Source organism: Tasmannia lanceolata, unplaced genomic scaffold, assembly GCF_043159265.1.
Source record: "Tasmannia lanceolata isolate RefF3 unplaced genomic scaffold, GAP_Taslan_0.1 ptg000006l, whole genome shotgun sequence".
NCBI lineage: Eukaryota > Viridiplantae > Streptophyta > Magnoliopsida > Canellales > Winteraceae > Tasmannia > Tasmannia lanceolata.
This window is the reverse complement of record NW_027518683.1, coordinates 12,009,996-12,022,405: the sequence shown is the minus strand read 5'-3', so window position 1 is coordinate 12,022,405 and position 12,410 is coordinate 12,009,996. Positions and strand designations below refer to the sequence as shown.

Here is a 12,410-nt window from a genome sequence, read left to right as displayed (position 1 = left end):
TAAGGAAATATCAAGTAACAAAACTACAGCTGTGAAAGTGTTTAATAACTACACATACATATAATAATAAATTTGACTTGGGATGAATAGTCCTTATCAGGTGAGGGGATGCAATGCATCACCTATGCCCGGAAATTCAAAACAAATTGGATTTTAGAATATGTTGCATTTGACTTTAAGAAACGCAACCCTCGTACCAACTTGTTAAATCAGAGTAAATTTTACATGTGCAGGTTCCACGCAAAAGCAAGTTTCCCATTGGAAACTCAAGTGGATGTTGATGGGCTTATAAGGGAATGGCACCGTCCCTCTAACAGCTAGCTTTAGGGGTGAGTTCTACCTGGTTAAATTCCTAACAGCTTTAGTAGAGAAATGTGGTGAAAGTCATTCGTTTTTTCGTCTCCCTATTCTGTTCTTATGCTTTACCTAGCGTGTAATTCTGAAATCCAATCATACTACAAGTGCTTTACCAGTCAATCAACGCGCCAAAAAAAGCCTATTGATAATGTTGGATTCGTGTCCTGTTTCCAGGAAAGTGGCTCTCCTGTGGTTTCCTTATTTAAATAATGGGATTTGCTAGTGTCCATCCCAAAAAGGCATTTCGCACATGGTCAGTTGCATGTCAGCATGGTTTTAAATTTTGGTCCGTGCCAGAACCAAAATTTCGGTCGAAATCCTGTAGCAAGTCTTTGGGCCAAAATTTGGTAAAATAATTAAAAAACAGTATTTTAATGAAATTTCGGAGGAATTTCGGGGTTTGGTTTCGGTCTTGACCGAAATCCGAAATTTCGGATTTTGTTCGAAATTTAAACCATGCATGGCTGAGCAGGCACCTTGTGAATGAAGACAAAATCTACTGAAAAGTGAGCCTATTTGGCAGCTGTGACATGCAACAGACCATCTACAAAATGCCTTTCGGGATGGACGGAATTTCATAGATGGTCCGTTGCCTGTCAGAGCAGCCACCTTGTGAATGAAGACAAAATCTGTATTTCCTGCATTGATTGCCACGTACACTGCAGTTGGGTGTCCGGTGTCCCATGTGATGAAAAGAGGTGCATTTATCATTTCCCTTTTTGGTGTAGTTTGCATATAGATAGAAGGGTTAGGAGCATCTGATGGAGATGATTTTTGGGGCACAACCTATTTACTTCAAAGCCCTGCAACTGAATGAATGAATGGTTGGATCTTTGAACAAGGTGGGTAATATTGAATTTTTAAAAAAGTGTGCGCGCTCACGGATGTCATATATTATCTCCTCTTGTGTGCCATATTACCCGGGACCTAGGTGAGCATCTTTGTAAAAGACTAAAAATTAAAATTAAAAAATAAAAAATAAAAAAATCCACTGCACCTTGTTAGAAGATCCAAACCATTGGTTCGGCCCAAACATAAATAGCTCCGTCCCAAAAGTCATCTCTAGCCTGCTTGTCGACAAACAACACGACCCACCCTGTTGGAAGATCCAAACCATTCAGTTGTTGGGGGCCCGATGTAAAATATGAGATTAAAATAACTTCTTCCTAAGAGAAGTGCATGAATCCTAACTTCGGGCATCTAAGGTTACACCATATTATAGATCTCTATGTTTGGTAGATTTATATGCTAATTATCAAAGACTTGCATATGGCGAGTGAAGATTTCTCTACTTGTTCTGCACCACCTTATGTCCACTTTTTGTTGATGAATTATGCATGGATTGCTCCTCTCTGATGTTGGATTTCAATTCTTCTCTAAATTATTCAGACATCATAATTTTCCAAAAAAGAAGAATCTGTTTGCAAGAGCCAGACCTCCAAGCTTCATATATGTAAGCATCAGTTGAATTGGATATCTTTTTTCTTCATATACTACCATAGATATACTAGTGCTAAAAAAATTATCTATTTTCAAGAGCAAGGCATATAATCTTCATCTGAAAAAGCATCAATTGAATGTCTTAGCACTCAATGAACAGAAAGAAAATAAACAATAATCACCCGGAACAAATTGGGAAACAAATGAATGTAGAATATAGAGGCTTGTTATCAGCTTCTTCAGATTTTAAGGAGCATGGCATGGAGGACATAAAGTTCCTACTATCCTCAAGATAAGCAATCCGTTTATATTTTTTACTTCACGAATCATGATACGCATAGAAACTTCGTACACAGATATCTCCAGTTCCTCCAATCGTTGACGAATAACTTGAATCTGAGTAACTTTCTCTCTACACATATATATCTGCAACAGAAAAGAGAGTTTGGAAGTGGAAGGATCTGTTAGATTAGTGATATAAAATCACTTGGAATTAATCTCTTTAAGGAGGGCATTTTTGGAATGTGTTTTATAAGACCACTAAAGAGGGCTTTTATCTTTAAGTGGGGGGATGATTCTTAAGAGAGGGTCTTGCCGCAACAGGATCATTGTGGAGAACCAAAAAAAAACAAAAAAAAAAAAAAAATCTCTGCTCCACCTTCCAACATCTTCTCCACAATGCTCCATGGAAGTCTAATACTGCCTTTTCTCGATCTTTTCCTTTGATTCCAGTTGCATCATCATTTCCCCCAGTTCTCCTTTTCCAGACATTTCCAAAACACCCATCTTGGATACAAATCTCAGCTCTCAGTCAGAGAACATATCCTTCTCCTCCCCATGATCTCAATAACAGCACTCAAAAGGTGTAAGTATCACTTCTGTGGATGAGTGGAAATTAAACGTATAACTCTGGCATGTGGAACTGGGGTTTCACCTACTGCAAAAGAAACCTTGGGAGAGAATTTGCATCCAGTACTACTTTACCTGACTTTGTCGCGGTGAAACATCCTCTCCTGGAATTTTTCATTCAAGTACGCAATCCAATTTGCTACAGTTATCATGATCTCATGAAGCTTTGCCCACCAGACTTTTTGGATGTTGCCAACCAAGAATTTGTCGAGTGATGCGTTATCCGTGTACTCATACATGAGCCCTTCTACCTTGGAACCAAAGCAGAATCCATAGCCTGAGCAGATTTATAAGAACTTTCCCCATGAATTTCTAGTCAGCTTCTGTGTTCGATCTTCCCTTGAAGACCTAAACAGACACTGGAACTGGGAACTCTGCTTCACAGCTCTCCTTTGTAGACTTGTCTCAAAGCACCCAAACCCAATCTCATAGTGTTGTTATGAGTTATGATCATAAGTTGAAACTATGACTAGTCTTTCCATTATCATGTGGAGGAAAATCCTCTCTATAATTTCCATTTCATCATCTTGTGAGTTTGGAATATTCATTGAAGCTGTGATGTGCCTAGGGTCTGTGGTTGAAATTCTTCGCTATTGCATTCCAAATTGTATATTGCATTTCCTTCTTTCTTCTCACAATTGATGTTTGAGGTTATTACTGTTAGAGTAATTAGGTCAAGCAAGAGGTTGCTTGAAGCATTACACCCAAGGTATCTAATTTGGAATACCAAGTTTGTTGCCTCCAGCCCTTATATATAGAGATACACTAGGGTTACTGACTGGTTAATGGACTCTAGCCCATGTAGGCCCACTACACCGGTCCATTATCTTATTGGGCTTATATTAGAACATACATGAGTTATATCATATACCCAACAATTACCACAACTAGATCTTCTGATCCCATTACGACCGATATTGCAAAATTTGAAAGCCGAACATCGAGGATTCCAGCCACCGGAATCAAAGATACTAAAAGGAGATATTGTGAGGATCTTACTAATGGACATATTCATGACCCGTTTAAATGTGGTGGCAAGCCCTTCAATGACTGATCAGAAATTGGGGAACACATTTCCATTCTATGAAAATTGGCAGATGAAATCTCTATGTCGAGAGCTGTTAATTGTGGTGATGATCATCCCTTAATTACAAAACAGGAAGTTTTTTTGAAAAACAGGAATTTTTTTTGGGTCACAGGCAGATGTAAGTCGATTTTTTAATGGCAAACACTAGTAACTACGAAGCAATGAGGAGATTGGAATAGTAAGCATCCAATTTGGTTCTTTCACATATTTCCAATGCAAAAGTGGCTCAGGAGAGGATTGTTTGCTGGTTTATCTTGTCCATCTTGGTTCACCTATTAGAAGAAGAAGATTTGTTTTACAGGCATACACACCATCGAGTGTATCCTATTTATTTCATAAGGCAAAGAGAATACATCAGAGTCATACACAATAATCTGATTACTAACCATGCCATGAATTTTTCATGAAATTAACATTGATGAATCAAGTATTCCTACTAGAAATCGCGGTGAACCAAGCGGTAGAAGCACTGCTATTAAATCTTTGACGTGTTTTTGAATCATTGGACAGCAAGTGCGAAAACGGGTTCGGAGGACGATAGCACTTCATCTCACCTTCCAACATCTTGACGAGGCCTCACTTCCGGCTGTTGCTGGACACACCACAAAGCTACCATAGCCATTCGTTCTGCCTCCTTCTTAAACTTCTTATCAATCCCAAAACCAAGCAGAGTTTCCCCTAGAGCTCTTTCTTCAAACTTCTCCCAAATCCATATCGGCAGCTGTTCTTGGCCTGGCAAGGCTTTCTCGTCAAAATGCCTCCTCTTCGCTCCAATCTCAAACAGTAATATGCCAAAGCTGTAAACGTCGCACTTGTGGGTTATTCGAGACGGATTCTGCTGCCACATCTCTAGTGCAGCATAGCCAGGGGTTCCCTTGAAGCCTGTATTGATAATATGAGAGGCATCTACAAATCTTAGCCAACCCAAAATCAGCAACTTTGGGACTTAATTTGGCATCAAGCAAGACATTTCCAGGCTTTATATCATAATGAATTATCTTATCTTGGCAATCTTCATGCAGATAGGCAATACCCTTTGCTATCCCAACTGCTATACTCTGTTGCTCTTTCCATCCAATTTTATTCCTTTTCGTAACATCAAATAAAAACTTTCGAGCGCTCCATTCTCCATGAACTCAATACTAGAGCCTTTAGCTCTTCCTCGAAGCAAAACCCACAAAGCCTTACTAGATTAAAATGGTTTGTTCTCCCAATGGAGTTCGCTTCGGCCTTGAATTGTTTTTTGATTAGGCTATCCGAGACTCCCGCATTTACGACCTTGACTGCGACATGCATCCCGTCTTCAAGTATTCCTTCATACACTACTCCAAAACCACTTTGACCCAATTTTTTTTTGAAGTTATCAGTTATGCTCTTGAGTTTTTCAGACGAAAAAATCTTGAACTTTTCTTCAATGATCTCATCACAAATAGGGTTCAAGGTGTTAGAAGACTCAATTCTGTTGGAGCCAGGAAGAAAGTCGATTTGTTCATATTGTACATGATTAGGACGCCGACTATATGATATCATGGGGAAATTTGAGTCTCTACAGAGATCATTGATGTCACGTTTCAGCTGTATTGCTCATCGACTTATACAGTAGTAGTCATTCCAAAAGAGAAAACATTTGTGAACAATTAGGTGCTCTGTTATCCTAATTTCTTCTTCAATTTTATCTGCTCTTTCTATCCACACTTTCACTGAATCAGGGACCACTTCTCCTCGCCTACTCGCTGCATCTACTATGCCTTGGACATCAACTCTCACCAACTTCAAATTTTCATATTCTTTCATAAGATCCCCAACATAATTATTATAGTTATAAACATAGCGGACTGTCCTATTAAGATGTTTCACACCAGACTTTATAGCTGAACCAAGAGAGGTCACGGCCATGTCTATATTGCTGGTTATGTTTAGCAAGTAAAAAAGAGCAAAGGGATGCGACAACAACAACAATCTCTCTCTCTCTCTCTATATCTAGTATAAAATAAGCAATGGCGAAATGAATTTCTTTTCCATGATAGAGTCAAGAATGCCTGACAAAAATTCAATGCTAAAAGTGTTTAATAACTATACATATTATAAAGAAAGCCCATAATCTAATATCAAATTTGACCTAGCTTAAATAGTCCTTATCAAGTGACTGAATTCAATGCATTGCCTATGTTCTTAATCTCAAAACAGTGGCCTATTTAGGTGTTTTTTTACAGGTCAATTGGATTTTAGAATATGTTCCACGTGACATTATTAAATCATTGTGGGAATATCATTCACCTATATTGGCACGCCCTCTGTTCAATGACAAAGGTGCTGGGGGGATTGACCCCATGAATTTTTTGCCTGCATTTATGAGCTGAGGAAAGTTGGATTTGACCACACTATTAACCGAACTCAAGTCTCATTTTCCGTGATGAAGCAAAGATTTTTATTCATGCCATCGCCTCAAAGTGATCACGATATGTACATGGTGCAAAACGATTTCTTTAAGAAGATACCTCCAAAATTGAAGAAAATGTTGAAGAAAGAAATCCTTTAACAGCGGCAGTTTGTAGCTGTTTAGGGTGCGTCCCATACCATTCATTTTTCCATTTCTATTGTATACGTCAAGGTGTTTTTTTGTTTTTTTATGACGTAGGGTGGGGCAGTGGGACTAAATGACTAATTCCCTCCGGATGCACGCAATCACCCGTACACCACGCGCATTGGGTAAGGCCAGGGGGATTCGAACTCGTCTCTGGGGAGCATACCCAAGACATAACGTCAAGGTGTTAAACGTGTTGTGCTGGGCAACGGCACGACACTATTTGCTCCAATGGCAGGCCGTGCCAGCCTGCGGCCCGTGATGGGCTGGCACGGCCGGTCCAAAACTAGCCCTTTTTTGTCTTTTTACCGAAAATACCCCCTTGACCGTAAAAGACCGGCTAGTTTTGGCGGGGTATTTTTGTAAATTGAACATTCAACTAGGGGTATCAATGGACCCAAATTCAGAAATACCCCCTGGAATCACACTTTTTCTCTTCGATTATGAACTTGAAGTGCCTTGAGAAGGTATCTCTTTACCAGCTGAGAGTACTCTCAATGGATAGGTTTGTTTTCCTGCTCCACTCCGTCGTATTGGTTGAGTCGTTCCGTTCGGTCCCTAATTGTAGGGACCTCACTTCACTCGAGAAAAGCATTCTCCTCCCTTGCTTTGGGTTGAAAATGCAAGTTGCAACAGGAAAAGACGTGCAAGTGCCAATTCGTAGGGCTTAAGAGGGATGTGGCACTATTTGAGACCTCAAAGGCTACTGATATTGGCACTACCATCTTTTAATAATTGCACAAACTCAGCTTATCTTTTCTTTTTTAATTGGCTTAGAGCATTTTGGGAACTGTAATATAACCTTTCACAGGTGTTTAAATAACAAGGAAAAATACAGATACACCCCCTCAACTTTTTGACATTTTCAACTATAATCCGGACTTTTAAAAGTCACCAACTACACCCCTTGATGTTTCAATTTGTATAAGGTAGACCCCCTCAGTTGACTGTTCGTCCATAGATCAAAGGGTTAGGATGATCCTATAGAGCTGATTTTTTGGGCACACCCTATCTATGTTAGGCCAATCAAATGAACGCTTTGGATCATCCAAACAATGTGGGCCACAGTGTTTTTGGTAGTGTTTGGATTTGGGTATGGGGTTTGGAGGAGGGTATGGGGGTCTTCATTAGCATTGATAGTGTTTCAAAAGAGGGGGTCTACCTTATACAAATTGAAACCCCAGCGGGTGTAGTTCGTGACTTTTAAAAGTCAGAGTTAGAGTTGAAAATGTCAAAAAGTTGAAGGGGTGTAACTGTATTTTTCCGTAAATAATAATAGACTAGATGAGAGAGTGCCATTATCAGAACATAATAGTACCAATATCAGTAGATATATCAAAAGGTTCCAAAAGTTCTAAAATCCTTAAAAATGGGCCAAGACTTGCTCATTTATAGATGAAGGAAAGTCAATTGAAAGGTATTCTTGGGAAAATCCAAGTGTGAGTCCCTCGTTGCATACCATTGAGGGTAAATGAGTAATTTTACAGGGTTCAATTTCTATTAGTAATTTGGCGACTTGTAAGCCCTTAAGAAGAGAAAGCTTCTGCAACAGAACTCTGTCCAAGAAATTTCTGTGCTTAACTGTGTTGTAGAGGGGGTTCCAACCTTCAGCACTGGAGCTAGATTTAAAAGGAATCACAAAATTGGCTTTCTCAAAAGTCCTCTTTCAAACAATCTGGATGAAGTGTCTGCAATTTGCCATTGGAAATTCTAAGATAAACAGCAGCCTCAAGTGACTAGTGCACTGAACTCAGCGCTTGTTGCCATGGTTTTGACATGTTTAATGGTTGTGATTGACATAGATGCTAGTTGCTTTCTATACTTTATAAAGCTCATGCATGTTATTCTCAATGCTGAGCTATTCAACAATGTTTCTGCTGTTGGAGTGCTAAAGGCCAATATCTACAGCATCGTCTTATTTTCAACACGGATCCTAGCTCTTAAAATTCACACGTGGGAGAATACATAGACACATGCCAAACTTAATAGCACTTTGAGTTAAATTGCAAGCTTAAGCTTTGTATTAAAGCATGTGCAAGCCTCTGAAATGATGGATTGCCAATATCTTGAATTTGGACCAAAACTCCCATAGCACACAGATCCTGCGTATAACCTTCGTCACATTGCATCAGAGCATCCTAGCAAAACATCTTGAATCAGTTTCCTTGGAGCCGTGTTGGTAATATGAATGACATCCCTGTTACAAAGTTTATCCAACCCAAAATCAGCAACTTAGGGAGATAATTTCCCCCCATTTAGGATCTTGACTGCAGAAAGCACCCCGTCTTCAAGTATTCTTTTATACACTACTCCAAAACCTCCTTTTTCCAATTTTTTTTGAGGTTATCAGTTATGTTCTAGAGATTCTGAGGCGAAAACGTCTTTACATTTTCTTCAATGATCTCATAAAAATAGGGTCCAAGGCGTTAGAAGACTCAATTCTATTGGAGTGACGACCAAACATTTCACGGGGCCTGACAATGTTGATTTCTACATATTCTGAAGGATATCATGGCGTAATTTGATCCTCTACGGAGATCATTGATGATAGCTAATACTGGCAAGGAGAAAGTGTGAGTACAGAATAAGGCTCAGTTTGGTTGCAGATATTTACGTTGTAGATTAGTGGTGCAGGAACCTCAGCTTGGAGTCATTGAACCCCGTCCTTGCTCTGTTGAGGGCACAAGGAGACGGGTGTGTATTCATTACCAATTCAGATCTGAACCCAAAGTCGTTGATTTCTGCTATGGTATCCGCTAGCTTCCAAGGTCTAGAGGCTTTGCAGCTGGCCCATGCAATGAGGAATCCCTTCCAATAACCAGTGGCCAACTCATCTGCCATACAATTTGCGGATCATCGCATATGAGTGATCATAGGACGGATGATAGCAACCAAGTCCCGGATCTCATCGATCTTGTTGGCCTGCGCCACAGACCGCAGTTCTTGTTTTTAGCCCATGCGATGGTATTAGCAGAGCCACCTTCCACAATGAGGGGGCCAAGGTTATGTTGCTCATACCATTTCAAGCCAAAGAGGAGTGCCGCCGCCTCTGCTTCGTTCGTGTCGCAAGATGTCCCCTTCAAAGTTGAACTTCACCCACTCAGTTGGAGGAGGGGGCCACTTCACCCACCCAGTTGGGTGAATTTGTTTTACTCCCACTTTTCTTCAAGTAAAATTTGCTGATGGTGACAAAATGAGGCGTGTAAATATGGTGATTTTTATTTGTTTCATTTTGAAGTAAAATGGGCATAAAACAAATCTTTTGCCAATTCTACTCCTATTTAACAATCGAAAAAAAAAAAGAGCCTTGAGTCAAACTGTGCGTGAGGGAGATTTTCAAGGCATGCTGTAGCTGGATCATTGTTTCTATGAAGTATCAGACCAATAAATATGGCTTTACCGGACTATATATGTGATAAATCTGATAACTCGATGTTATACCCGCAAACACCACCATGAAGCAGTATGGAGATTGGAACAGTTAGGAGGCGACTTAGTTCCTTCACGTATTTCCAATGCACAAGTGGATTAGCAAACAATTGGTTGCTGGTTTATCTTGGTCATCTTGCCTACCAAGATTGTCAATTTCCACAACGGGTTTGATCGTGGTTCATCTATTAGAAGAAGAAGAAGAAGATTTGTTTTACCAGCCATACACACCTTCGACCCTGACCTATTTATTTCAAAAGGCAAAGAGATTACATCAAGGACATACACAATTTAGTACTCTTAACAAACAAACAAAAAACTTAATGAGTACTCTTAACAATTCCATCTTCTTCCATACTTACATCTATCGTGAGCTAGCTCTCACCTGTTACCAAACCATGCCATGAAACTACCATTGATGAATCAAGCCTTCCTACTAGAAATTGCACTGACTCAAGCAGTAGATGAATAATGAGGAGAAAACGGGTTCGGGGGGCGTCTGGGCTTCACATCGCCTTCCAACATCATGACGACACTGCTCATTGAAGGCCTCCTTTCCGGTTGTTGCCCGACACACCACAAAGCAACCATAGCCATTTGTCCTGCCTCCTCCATATCGTTCTCCTCAATCCCAAAACCAAGCAGAGTTTCTCCTAGAGCTCCTTCTTCAAACGTCTTCCAAACCCATCTCGGCAGATCTTCTTGCCCCGGCAAGGCCTTTGTTTCATAATGTTTCCTCTTCCCTAGAATCTCAAACAGTAACACGCCGAAGCTGTAAACGTCGCACTTGGTGGTTAATGGATGTGGCCAATACATCTCTGGTGCAGCATAGCCATCGGTTCCCCTGAAACCCGACTTGGTAATATGAGTGGCATCCCTGCTACAAAGCTTAGCCAACCCAAAATCAGCAACTTTGGGACATAATTTTCCATCAAGCAAGACATTTCCAGGCTTTATATCATAATGAATTATCTTATCTCGGCAATCTTCATGCAGATAGGCAATACCCTTTGCAGTCCCAACTGCAATACTCTGCTGTGCTTCCCATCCAATTGAATTCCTTTTCTCATCATCAAATAAAAATCCGTCGAGCGATCCATTCTCCATGAACTCAAAAACTAGAGCCTTTAGCTGTTCCTCAAAGCAAAACCCACAAAGCCTTACTAGATTAAAATGGTTTGTTCTCCCAATGGAGTTCACTTCGGCCTTGAATTGTGTCCTGAATAGGCTATCCGAGACGTTCCCATTTAGGATCTTGACTGCGACAAGCATCCCGTCTTCAACTTTTCCTTTATACACTACTCCAAAACCACCTCTACCCAGTCGTTCTTTGAAGTTATCAGTTATGTCATTGAGATTTTGTGGCGAATACATCTTGACGATTTCCTCAATGATCTCATCAAAATTAGGGTGCAAGGTGTTAGAAGACTCAATTCTGTTGGAGCGACGACCAAACACTTCGCGTGGCCTGGCAATGTTGTTTTCTTCATATTCTACAGAATTAGGAACTACAGCAGGCATCAAGTCTCTGCCCAGAAGATGCGGGCTATATGATATCATGGTGATATTTGATTCTCTGCAGAGATCATTGATGTCATCTATCATCCTTACTGCTTGTTCACTTATACGGTAGGAGGAGGAAAAACTGGTAAGAAACTTGAAAGATGCTTTCTCCTCAATACTTTGATCCTCCAGTATCCTCAGTCCTTTTTCAATTTCATCTGCTCTTCTTATCCACTCTTTCACTCGATTAGTGATCACTTCTCCTCGGCCACTCGCTGCAGCTGCCATGCCTTGGACATCATCTCTCACCAACCTCAATTTTGCAAATTCTTCCTTAAGACTCTCAACGTCACTACCGGAGTCACAAACATCACGTATTGTCTCACTAAGATATATCAGATAAGACCGAAAAAATGAACCTAGATGCGTCATGGCCAGGATCAGGTACTAGACTACCATCGGAAGAGATAGCCAAAATTTAAAGATGATAACTAATACTATCAAGGAGAAACAGAGAAGCGCGAGTGCCTGAATCTTGCAACAATCTCTACAGGGAATGTGACGGAAGAGAACCAATATTAATTTTTTTTTTTTAAATAGCTATGTAGAGGAGCGACTAAAACCGAAATAGGGCTAGTTGCTTGGAGTTCAGATACAGGTGCTTGACTTGAATCGGAAGAGATGACCAAAATTAAGAGACATGATAGCTAATACCAACAAGGAGAAAGAGTAAAACGTGATTACCAAGGACTCCGTGGGAGGCACTTCAACAAATAACGAGGGGGCCAATAACTGAATACGAAGTTATGAACCTTTCTCTATCAAATAATGCATATTTAAAAAAAAAAATTCACTTGGGTCCACTTTATTCCAACATCCGAACCGTTCAATTGTAGGGCATCAATAGATATAGGCCTTGCCCCAAAAATATATCCATGAGATGGCCTTCACTCTTCCATATGTAGGCATTTCTATTCGGTGTAGTTTGTATATAAATCGAAGGGTTAGGATAATCCGTTAAGAGATGATTTTGGGGCACAACCTATTTACATCAGGGCTAATGGTTGGGTCTACGAACAAGGTGGGTCATATTGTTTTTTT

At 40.2% G+C, this 12,410-nt stretch overlaps 2 protein-coding genes across 2 annotated transcripts; both read right to left on the bottom strand.

Annotated features, from left to right (window-relative positions):
- Positions 1–4,343: 4,343 nt before the first annotated feature.
- Positions 4,344–5,689, bottom strand: LOC143878736 (LEAF RUST 10 DISEASE-RESISTANCE LOCUS RECEPTOR-LIKE PROTEIN KINASE-like 2.3). The gene is made up of 3 exons (XM_077380980.1): positions 5,489–5,689; positions 4,930–5,368; positions 4,344–4,675 (listed from the first exon to the last, which is right to left on the bottom strand). Exons 1-3 carry the CDS (start codon positions 5,687–5,689, stop codon positions 4,344–4,346), a joined length of 972 nt encoding a protein of 323 aa, XP_077237095.1.
- A 4,345-nt stretch (positions 5,690–10,034) lies between these two features.
- LOC143878380 (G-type lectin S-receptor-like serine/threonine-protein kinase At1g34300) lies at positions 10,035–12,050 on the bottom strand. The gene has a single exon (XM_077380672.1). It carries the CDS (start codon positions 11,739–11,741, stop codon positions 10,260–10,262), a length of 1,482 nt encoding a protein of 493 aa, XP_077236787.1. The 5' UTR covers positions 11,742–12,050; the 3' UTR covers positions 10,035–10,259.
- Between the last annotated feature and the right edge of the window lie 360 nt (positions 12,051–12,410).

What these genes read in the sequence shown, in the direction of transcription:
- LOC143878380 (XM_077380672.1), bottom strand. Translation starts at nt 11,741, where the DNA reads ATGACGCATCTAGGTTCATTTTTTCGGTCTTATCTGATATATCTTAGT.
- LOC143878736 (XM_077380980.1), bottom strand. Translation starts at nt 5,689, where the DNA reads ATGGCCGTGACCTCTCTTGGTTCAGCTATAAAGTCTGGTGTGAAACAT. An exon ending in TGGTCCCTGATTCAGTGAAA is followed by an intron (nt 5,369 to 5,488) that starts GTGTGGATAGAA and finishes TGAGCAATACAG; the next exon opens with CTGAAACGTGACATCAATGA. An exon ending in GCTAAAGGCTCTAGTATTGA is followed by an intron (nt 4,676 to 4,929) that starts GTTCATGGAGAA and finishes TTATCAATACAG; the next exon opens with GCTTCAAGGGAACCCCTGGC.